We start from the raw sequence: 12,500 nt of genomic DNA on the forward strand, positions 1-12,500 counted from the left end.
ATTTTTCACTTTTGATCAATGCTTTTGTTTATTTGTTTTTAACCAGGACTTATCAACATAATGTTTAATCAGTATAATGACAAACAGCTGATATCAAGAATTTCACAATCGAACATTATAGGAATGTATTTGACACGTAAATGAGTTGTCAAATCTATCTCAATTTCTGTGTCTCATTTTTCCTGACAGGTGGCAGACAGATGACTGAGATTACAACACTACAGGAGAAAGGCCATATGCTTATATATATATATATATATATATATATATATATATATATATATATATATATATATATATATATATATATGTATATATATAAATGCATATATACACAGAAACACACGCGCATATACTTATATATATACACACATACATATGTGTGTAACATTATACATACACATACAGAACAGACATATAATATGTGTGTGTGTGTGTGTGTATATATTATATATGTATATATATATATATATATATATATATATATATATATATATATATATATATATATATATATATATATATATATAAATATGTATACACAGAAACACACGCACATATACTTACTAAGATATATATACAGACACATGTTATATATACACATACAGACACAGACACACATATGTGTATTGTGTGCGGTATATATATATATTATATATATATATATATATATATATATATATATATATATATATATATATATATATATATAAATATATATATATATATATATATATATATATATATATATATTATAATATATATATATATATATATATATATATATATATATATATATATTATATATATATATATATATATATAATATATATATATATATATATATATATATATATATAATATATATATAATATATTATTATATATATATAATATATATATATATATATATATATATATATAATATATATATATATATATATATATATATATATATATATATATATATATAATATATAATATATATATATATAAAATATATATATATATATATATAATATATATATATATATATATATATAATATATATATATATATATATATAATATATATATATATATATATATATATATATATATATATATATATATATATATATATATATATATATATATATATATATATATATATATATATATATATATATATAATATATATATATATATATATATATATATATATATTATATATATAACATATATATATATATATATATATTATATATATATATATATAATATGTATATATATATTATATATATATATATATATATATATTATATATATAATATATATATATATATATATATATATATATATATATATAATATATATATATATAATATGTATGTATATATATGTATACATATGTATATATATATACATATATATATATATATATATATATATATATATGTATGTAGATATATATACATATCTATTTGCATAATCATATATATATATACAATTCCGTTTTCTTACTTTCTAGCACTCCATCATTACTTGCTATCAGACGTTACGTCAATCTTTCTTTCTTACCTCTTCTTCTTCTTCTTCTCGCTTCTCCTCTTTCCCTTCCTCGTCCATCTCCATCTTCACTCCCTGCCACGTCTCCCTTTATCTAATCCCTCTTTAATCTATCTATCTCCCTTCCCTCTTCATCTCTCCGTGTCTCTCTTTATCTCTTTCCATCTCTGACATTCCCGAGAGAGACTGATCAATTCGTCATGTCAATGGTAGGATTTTTTTTATAACTATTTAACTATAACTATAACATATAACTTTAACAATAACCGTAGTGATAATATATATATACGAATAGTAATGATATTTATCAATAGTCTATTTCCAATGTATATATATATATTTGTGTGTGTGTATATATATATATAAAAATATATATATATATATTTATATATATATATATATATATATATATATATATACATATATATATATATATGTAGGGATATTCTTTAATTATTTGTAATTCTCTTGGCAACTTAGATGATATTGATTGTATATGTTTTGAGGTCAATAAAAAAATAAATTCTCTCAAAATCGGGGTGGGAATATTCTTTTTTTTTAATACAAGAGGAGGCGTGATAGGAGGAATATAATGAATCCTTGTTCTATCCCCCTAGATTCCGACTCCCAATTTTCCTCTCCCTCCTCTTCCTCTTCTTTATCTTCTTTTTACTCCTCCTTATCTTCTTTTTCCTCCTCTTCATATTCCTCATCCTTATCCCCCTCCTCTACTACTCCCTCCTCCTCTTCTACTTCCCCCTCTACTACTTCCTCCACCCTCTTACCCCCACCTCCACCCCCACACCCAACCACCCCACCACCTTCCCTTACCCATCCACCACCCCAACCACCCACCCCCTATCCACCACCCCACCATCACCCTTCCCCCACCCACCCCACCCACACCCACATCCACCCCCTATTTCAAAAAACCATCAGCCCTAAGAACTTACCTTGAGGAACTCCAGGTTAGGCGCCTCGGCTCGACTGGCAGGTGTGTGCTTCATGGCTGCGGGAGAGAAATGGGAAAAGTCTTGTTTTAGAAGAGTTTTCACCTGCTGTAGATAAGTGTGCCTTGGGTGTGGGTTCTATTCTGCTGGGTTGAGTTGAACAGATGATTTTCCGGTTGCATAAGATGAGGATTAGGATTGTGGTGGTGGTGGTGAGGGTGATAGCAAGGGTGTGGTTGTGGTCGTGGTGATGATAATGGTGTTGATGAGGATGATGCTGCTAAGAATGGCAATGGATATGATGATAATAATGATGGTAGTAATGGTGACAGAAGTAGTAGTAGCAGTAAGGATATCAATGATAATGATCATAATACTGATGATTATCATTATTATTATCCTCATTACCATTATTACTCTGACGGTGATAATGTCAATGATTAGTATTATGGTTATCGTTATGACAATGATAAGAATAACAATAATATGAGCAATAATTGTCATTATTGTGATGATATTAACATAAATGATGAAAATTATGTTGATATCAATTACAACAATAATGATGATAATGGTAATATAACATTTATTATCATCACTTCCAAATTAACAATATCATCATCACACAGTCTCTCTCTCTATCTATCTCTCTCTCTCTCTATCTCTCTCCTCTCTCTTCTCTCTCTCTCTCCTCTCTCTTCTCTCTCTCTCCTCTCTCACTCACTCCCCCCCCTTTCTCCTTCTATCTCCCTCTTCCCCCTCCCCCCTCTCCCTCTCTCCCACTCTGCCCCCCCCCCCTCTCTCTATCTCTATATCTATCTCTATCTTTCTCTCTCTCTCTCTCTCTCTCTCTCTCTCTCTCTCTATAACACACACACACACACATCCCCTTCAACCCTCCTCCCTCCCCCTCTCCCCCTCTCTCCCTTCCCCCCAACCCCTCCCCAGGCAGCCCCATTGCAATTGCACGGCGGTGGTCATGATTGATCAATATTCTGCAGCCTAATCCACTTGTCCGGATCGCCCGATAACGCCGTAAGTATAAACCCAAAAGGAAGACGGGAGGGAGGAGGGGGGGGAAAGGGAGGGAAGGGAAGAGGGAGGTAAAGGAGGGGAGAAGGAGAGGGGGAGGTAGGGAGGGGAAGAGAAAATGCTCCTACCCTCTCTGACTCTCACCAATCCTTCCTTCTTCTCTCCCTCTCTTACCCTTCCGTCATCTCTCTCTCTCCCACCCACCTCTCTTCCCATCTACCTTCATTCCCATCCTTTCCCCCTCTCCTTCTCCCTTCCATCCTCCCTTCCTCCCTCCCAACCTCCCTCCCTATCATCCTCCCTTCCTCCCTCCCACCCATCCTCCTTCCCTTCCCTTCCTCCCTCCCATCCACCCATCCTCCTTCCCTTCCCTACCTCCCACCCATCCTCCCTCCCAACCTTCCAACCTCCCACTCTCCCTCCAACCCTCCCACCCTCCCATCCACCCACCCACCCTACCCTCCTCCTCCTCCTCCCTCCCCCCACCTCCCCACCTCCCCCTCCCCCGCCGCCAACGCGAGTATGTGCTTTACCGTCGCGGAACCGGCCCTGACGCTGATAATAGCCCAGATAAGTGATGCTGGCGAGAGGCGTAACCTATCGGTAGCCAGGTATGAGGCGGGATAAGGTTCGAGGTGTGAGGTGTGAGGTGTGAGGTAGGAGGGCCATTGTTGAGGCTGGAAGAGCTACCGAAGCGAGGTACAAAGTGGGGAATTAGCGCCCGTTGAGGTGGGGCTTTTGTGCATGGGATGGAGGGGTGGGGGGTGGGGGGAGGATGGGAGATATATGCATAGGATGGGCGTAAGGGAGGGAGGGAGGGAGAGAGAGGATGGGAGATGTATGCATGGGATGGGGTGTGTGGGGTGGGGAGGGAGGGATCGGTGGAGAGGAGGGGGAGGGAGAGGATAGGAGATATATGCATAGGATGGGCGTGGGGGGTGGAGGGAGGAAGGGTGGGAAGAGGGGGGTGAGATGGAGAGAAGGGATGGGAGAATAGGGAGAGAGAGAAGGAATAAATAGATGGAGGAGAGAAGGAGATGATAGGTGCAGGGAGTGGAGGATGGGGATAGAGAATAGAGGGGAAGATGGGGAGGGGGGGGGGGGGGAGAAGAGGTTGAGGGAGGAAGGAGAAGCTTTAGTTCGTGGAGGTTCCTCTTTCTCTCTTTCTCTCTTTCTCTCTCTCTCTCTTTCTCTCTTTCTCTCTTTCTCTCTCTCTCCTCTGTCTCACACACCCTCTCTCTCTCTCTCTCTATCTATCTATCTATCTATCTTTTTCTCTCTTTCTCTCTCTCATCTGTCTCACTCTCTCTCTGTCTCTGTCTCTCTCTCTCTCTCTCTCTCTCTCTCTCTCTCTCTATATATAATATATATATATATATATATATATATATATATTATATATATACATATATATATATATATATATATATATCTATATATATATATATATATATATATATATATATATATATATATATCACACGCACACACACACTCTCTCTCTCTCCCACTCCCTTCTCTCTCCCTTTCACTCTCATTCTCGCTCTCATTCTTTCTCTCTCTCTCTCTCTCTCTCTCTCTCTCTCTCTCTCTCTCTCTCTCTCTCTCTCTCTCTCTCTCTCTCTCTCTCTCTCTCTCTCTCTCTCTCTCTCTCTCTCTCTCTCTCTCTCTCTCTCTCTCTCTCTCTGTCAATCTTCCTCTGTGTGTTCTTATTGTGTATTTATCTGACAATCTATCTGTCCATATGCCCATCTATCTATCTATCCTTGGTATTAATTTGCCTATTCCTTCACCTATCTACCTATCTATCTATCTATCTATCTATCTATCTATCTATCTATGTATCTACTCGTCAGTCAATCAACCCGTCTATTCTCTTCACAATTATCCATTCCTTCACGAATTTTCTCCTTTTTATAATCATAAATTACTAAACCATTCCTTATCTATCTTGTTGTTGTGTTGCATGTGCATGTGGTCTCCTTCTTTTCGTCCCATTACTTCTCTTTCGTTTTTCTTTCTTTCTTTTTCCTTTAGGAAAGAATTCTTTTGGTCGCACTGCTTTCTCTGTGGATTTTGATTTCGTGTTCTTTCTTTTTTTCTCTCGTCTCTCTCAATCTCTTCTCTCTCTCTCTGCATCTCTCTCGCTCTGTCTTTTCTATATATAATATATACATATATAATATATATATGTTGTATATATATGTTTATGTATTTAGTGTATATATATGTATGTATAATGTATATATATATATGTATATATATATATATGTATATATATATATATATATATATATATATATATATATATATGTGTGTGTTTTTTGTGTGTGTGTGTGTATGTGTGTGTGTGAGTGAGTTATGTGTGTGTGATAATATATATATATATATATATACACACACATACACATATACACATATATATATATATATATATTATATATATATATATATATATATATATATATATATATATATATATATATATGTATATATATTATATATATATATATATATTATATTGTATGTATGTGTATAATGTATATTATATATATATATATATATATATTCATTTATTTATTTATTTATTTATGTATAAATGAATGTATTTTTGTGAATAAAGTAGATAAGGATAATGACAGTATGATCATGACAATGTGGTTAAATTATTCAAATATTGCAATAGACACCCAGAAAGACTACGGGAACTCCACGCCCGATTTCACCGAGCGGTCCGCAAAAGACATGGCAACTTTATCCGTGTTAGTTTTGTTTCTGACAGCTCTAAATTGCATCTTTTGACTTTGCACATCTCGGCGCCTGAAACAAAGAGTGGTTGCAACATGACATGGTCTCTTTTTTATTTTATTTTTTTTTTCTTTAGTTTGATGTATTTAATAAATATCTTATCTGTCAATTTATTCACGTCTTCAATTGCATGTTTATTTATTTATGTATGTGTCTAGTTATCTGTTCATTTATCTGTGCCTATTTATCTATTCCTTTATTCCCTTTATTTGTCTACTTATTAATTCATTCTCTTTATTCATATATTTACTTATCTGTTCATTTATTTGTTTCACTTTTATTCGTTTCTCGTTTATCATTAATTCACATTAATTCTACTTCTATCTCTACTTCATATTCTTTTTCTTCGTCTCTTCCTATTTCTTCTTCTTTATCACCATCTTCTTCTTCTTCTTCTTCTTCTTCTCCATTTCCATATTATCATTATCATTATTATCATTACTTTCCTCATTCTTCTTCTTCATCATCCTTTACTCCTTCCTCTCCCTCTACTTCTCCTTCTTCTTCTTCTTCTTCTTCTACTTCCGTTCCACAACCCCTTTAACTAAGCAACCATCGGAATCCCGGTATTTCGTTCCCAGTAGTAATCCGTTCAGTTACTCCCGGTACTCTTATCCCAGTATCCCGTCTTAGTATAGTATCCCAGTACAGTGTCCTTGTGTTCCATCCCGTTACCCAGTCTCAGGATCTCGTCCCAGTATCCCATCCTGGTATTTCATTCTAATGCCCAGTCTCAGGATCTCGTCCCAGTATCCCATCCCGGTATTTCGTTCTAATGCCCAGTCTCAGGATCTCGTCCCAGTAACCCGGTACCCCGTCCCAGTATTTAGTCCCGACAACTCAGTAACTCTCCTGATACCTAATTCCAGTACCGGTCCCAGCACTTCGTCCCAGTAACCTATCCCGGTATCCCGCCTCAGAAACTCATTCTATTACCTTGTTCCAGTACCCGGTCCCAGTACCCCGTCCCAATTGCCGGTCCCAGAACCCGGTCCCAATACTTGGTTCCAGTACCCCGCCCTAGTACCCGGCCCCAGTACCTGGTCCCAATACCCAGTCCCAGTACCCGGTCCCAGTACCCGGTCCCAATACCCAGTCCCAGTAGCCGGTCCCAATATCCTGTCCCAATACCTGGTCCCAATAACAGGTCCCAATACCCAGTCCCAATACCCGGTCCCAATACCCAGTCCCAGTGCCCGGTCCTAATACCCGATCCCAATACCCGGTCCCAATACCCGGTCTCAATACCCAGTCCCATTACCCGGTCCCAATACCCGGTCCCAATACCCGGTCCCAATACCCGGTCCCAATACCCAGTCCCAGTACCCGGTCCCAATACCCGGTCCCAATACCCGGTCCCAATACCCAGTCCCAGTACCCGGTCCCAATATCCTGTCCCAATACCTGGTCCCAATAACAGGTCCCAATACCCAGTCCCAATACCCGGTCCCAATACCCAGTCCCAGTACCCGGTCCCAGTACCCGATCCCAATACCCGGTCCCAATACCCAGTCCCAGTACCCGGTCCCAATATCCTGTCCCAATACCTGGTCCAAATAACAGGTCCCAATACCCAGTCCCAGTACCCGGTCCCAATATCCTGTCCCAATACCTGGTCCAAATAACAGGTCCCAATACCCAGTCCCAGTACTCGGTCCTAATAGTCCATCCCAGTATTTCGTCCCAATACCCGGTCCCAGTTTTTGGTCCCAATAGTCCATCTCACCCCCAACCTCCGTCCCAGTATTTCCTCCCAATAACAAGTCCCAGTTTTTAGTCCCAATATCCTGTCCCACCGCCCCCGTCCCAGTATTTCCTCCCAATAACAGGTCCCAGTTTTTAGTCCCAATATCCCGTCCCACCGCCCCCGTCCCAGTATTTCCTCCCAATAACAGGTCCCAGTTTTTAGTCCCAATATCCCGTCCCACCGCCCCCGTCCCAGTATTTCGTCCCGGTATTTCGTCCCGGTACCCTGAGCGTCTCTGGGTGACCACGATCTTGACCTTCGACCTCGCGCCAGGAGCAGCGAAGGAATGCTAATGACTCTCGTGTAGCGTCAGTGTGTGTGTGTGGTGATGGGGGCGCTGTGGTGCGGGGGGGGATGGTGAGGTTGTATGGTGATGATGTGGATTGGTGGTGTTGATGGTGGTGGGTGTGGTGCGGGGGTAATGTGGATTGGTGGTGGGTGTGGTGCGGGGGGATGGTGAGGTTGTATGGTGATGATGTGGATTGGTGGTGGGTGTGGTGCGGGGGGGATGGTGAGGTTGTATGGTGATGATGTGGATTGGTGGTGGGTGTGGTGCGGGGGGATGGTGAGGTTGTGATGATGTGGATTGGTGGTGGGTGTGGTGCGGGGGGATGGTGAGGTTGTGATGATGTGGATTGGTGGTGGGTGTGATGTGTGGGTGATAGTGATTTTGTATGGTGATGGCGGTCGTTGTGGTGAGTTTGTGATGATGTGGATTGGTGGTGTTGATGGAGGTTGATGTGGTGTGGGAGTGATGGTGATTTTGAATTGTGGTGGCAGTCGTTGTGGTGAGTTTGTGACGATGTGGATTGGTGGTGTTGATGGTGGTTGATGTGGTGCAGGGGTGATAGTGATATTGTATAGTGGCAGTGATGATGGTTTTTATGGTGTGGTTGTTATGCTGTATAGTGAGTGATGGTAGTCGTTATGATGGTGTTGCGATGTTCTATAGTGGTGGTGATGGTGGCGCTAAATTTTGTCGATATCTTGTGGTGGTATTGATGGTGTTGTATAGTGATGTTTTTTATTATTTATATTGATGGTAACGATAGTAATGATAATGTTGATAGTGGTGATAATGTTTATAGTAATAATACTGATAATAAGGATAATCATGATAATGGCAAAATTAATAATACTGATAATGACAATGATAATGATCATAACGATAATAACAATAATAACGATAATGATAATATTAATCATATCAATGATGATAATAACATTAATGATTTCAATCATAATACCAATAATGATAATATCAATAATAATGATAATATCAATAATAATGATAATGATAGCAAAGATAATGAAAATAACAATAATGAATTTTCATTTTTTATATTAAACTTTATATTAACTTTAATATGGACGGAAGCAGGAAAACAAGCGATCAAGTATGGCTTTATAAAAAAAAATAAAAAAAAATGAAGCACAATAGAACACGACTTGATAAAGATAAAACTCCACCGCTCTTAGATCTTCTAAACCCCCAGCGCCCAGCCTTATCTTTAACTGTATCTTTATCTTTATTTACCTTAGTCTTATCTTTATCTTTATTTTATTTACATTAGCCTTATCTTTATCTTTATCTATACCTTTATCTTTATTTACCTTAGCCTTACCTTTATCTATACCTTTATCTTTATTTACCTTAGCCTTATCTTCATCAATACCTCTATCTTTATTTACCTTAGCCTTATCTTTATTTACCTTAGCCTTATCATTATCTCTATCTTTATATATCTATATCTTTACCTTTATTTACATCAGCCTTTATCTATATCTTTATCTTTATTCACATTAGCCTTATCTTTACCTTTATCTTTATTTACATTAGCCTTTATCTTTACCTTTATCTTTATTCACCTTAATCTTATCTTTACCTTGCTGAAAGTAGTTGCTCTTCCTGACGTAGACGCAGACGAGGGCCATGAGCTGCAGCTGCGAGAGTCTCTGGCGCGTGGACGGCGGCAGCGGCAGGAGGTCCCGCAGTTGGCTGATCTCGGAGTTGAGGAGGTCCCGCCGCATCTTCGAGGCGCCCTTGGTGGACTTGGTGCCCTCGAAGCTATGTCGGGGGGGAAGGGAAGGAGGGGGGGGGGAAGGGGGGGAAGGGAGAGAGAGATGTGAGTATGGATATATATATATATATTGTTGTTGGTTTTGTTTTGTTGTTGTTGTTGTGATGGGGGTAATGGGGGAGGGGGAGGGGGAAGGGGAAGGGGAGGGAGATGGAGAAAGATGGATGGGTGGGGGGTTGGAGAGGGAGAGGGAGGGAGGGAGAGAGAGAGAAAGAGCGAGATAGAGAGAGAGAGAGCTTGGGGGGGGGGGGGATATGTGAATAAAGATATATAAATATGCTTGTTTATATACGTGTTGTACGTGTGCTTGTATTTTTATACGTATAGACATACATGTGCTTGAATAATGTTTATAATCATTCGTATTTCAGATAATACTTTTGTGCTGTACCTATCTTTGCACTTATTTTGATACTTATATGCTATATGTAGTAATAATAATAATGAGGATAATAATGATAATGATATTAATAATAATAATAATGATGATGATAATGATAGTGATAATAATAATGATAATAATAATAATAATAATAGTAATGATAATAATTATAATAGTAATGATAATAATGATAATACTAATAAGGATAATAATAATAACAATAATGATAATGATAATGCTAATAATGATAATGAAAAGGATAATAATACATGCATATGATTAACTGGATACAAAGAGACATACATGCAATTCCTAATCCTTCTATCTCTAAAACTCACTTCAGTTCCTCATTCATTTTCAATAGCATTTTCCTGATAATTTTGTTGCTACGTCCACTTCCCTTTTTTGTACTTTTCTTTTAAACCCAAACGTCGTTATTCATCACAAACTCCTTAACTTCGAGACTAAAAAAAAAAAAAAAAAAAAAAAAAGTCTCCCAAACAGAACGTAATCTTTTTCCTTCCCTTCTATTTCCTTCTTAGTTTTTTTTTTCTTTTTTTTTTTCTTTTTTTCTTTTTTTTGGTCTCTCTAATTTCAATCTTTTTCGTCTTGTCTCCCCGGCCGCCGCGCCCCTTTCGAAATGGGTCTTTGATGAGTCTGGGAGATTAGTCTGGGTGCTGTTCTCGCCCCCAACGCCCTCTTGGCTTGTCTCGTCTTCGTTTCCAGAAAGATGGAGAAGAAGAAAAAGAAAAGAAAAAAAAAGAGATGATGATAATGAGGAAGGTGGAATAAGACAGAAAATGGGGAAAGAAATTATTTGAGAGAATTTTTTTTTTTCTTTCTTTCTTTCTTTTTAGGTTCTGAACTGTGTATTGAGAGACTGAGATAGAGACAGACAGAGACAGAGAGACAGACAGAGAAAGAGACAGAGACAGAGACAGAGTGAGAAAAAGAGACAGAGGTAGAGACAGAGAGACAGAGGCAGAGGCAGAGAAATACAGAGAGAGAGAGAAAGAGAGACAGAGACAGAGACAGAGACAGACAGACAGAGAGAAAGATATTGATAATCATCACTTTGTTATTTCCTAGTGCCCGGGACCATTCCGAATTATCCGTTTATTCTAATTAATGGAAGTTGCATTTTTTTCCTATGGAAAGTCGGCAATAATTTCACTATCATATCAACAACGTAAATCGTAATGGTGAAGACGATAAGAAACATGATAATGTTGGTAATAAGAAAAATCATGATGATAATAACAAAAGCAATTATGATAAAAATGATAATGATAATAATAATTTTAATAACAACATCAGCAACAACAACATCGACAACAACAGCAACATTAACAAAAACAACAACATCAACAACAACAACAACAACAGCAGCGTCCAGAGCAGCGACGACCCGCGAGCGACTGAGCGCCAGAGCGAGCGCCAGTCGGTGATCTCCTTCGTGCCGGCAGCATCCCTATCGAGATTACGTCAATGCGGACATCACGAGCATCTTCTACCCGTCATCTCGCGTCGCTTAAGAGGATGCTGGGAATCTCGAGCGATTTGGAGGGATTTGAGAGCCAGGGAGAGAGAGAGAGGGGGGGAGATAGGTTTGGGTGAGGGAGGGGGGGAAAGAGGGATGGGGGGAGGGGGGTGATGGAGGGCGGGAGGGAAGGGTGGGAGGGAGAGGGAGGGAGGGAGGGAGAGGGAGGGAGGAGGGAGAGGGAGGGAGAAAAGGGAGGGAGGGAGGGAGGGAGGGGGGGAGAGAGAGAAAGAGAGGGAGGGAGGGAGGGAGAGAGAGAGAGAGAGAAAAAAAAAAAAACGCGAGAGAGAGATTAAAAAAAAAAAAAAAAAGAGAGAGAAACACACCCAGACAGGGAGATAAAAAAAACACAGAGATAAAAAAAAATAAATGAATAAAAGGGATGATGGTGTAAACGAAATCATAATCAGATCA

General features: G+C 38.3%; 1 protein-coding gene across 1 annotated transcript in view; it reads right to left on the minus strand.

The window, feature by feature from the left end:
• The window catches only part of LOC122261269 (uncharacterized), a 118,714-nt gene that overhangs the window by 42,630 nt on the left and 63,584 nt on the right, over positions 1-12,500 (minus strand). The window contains exons 2-3 of the mRNA XM_086548181.1: positions 9,970-10,151; positions 2,500-2,555 (exon numbers count right to left, since the gene is read on the minus strand). Of these exons, the coding sequence (XP_086404307.1) occupies positions 2,500-2,555; positions 9,970-10,151 (238 nt within the window). The remainder of the gene's footprint in view (positions 1-2,499; positions 2,556-9,969; positions 10,152-12,500) is intronic.

Source organism: Penaeus japonicus, unplaced genomic scaffold (genome assembly GCF_977035675.1).
Source record: "Penaeus japonicus unplaced genomic scaffold, GWHDUDI00000001_assembly GWHDUDI00000001, whole genome shotgun sequence".
Lineage (NCBI taxonomy): Eukaryota > Metazoa > Arthropoda > Malacostraca > Decapoda > Penaeidae > Penaeus > Penaeus japonicus.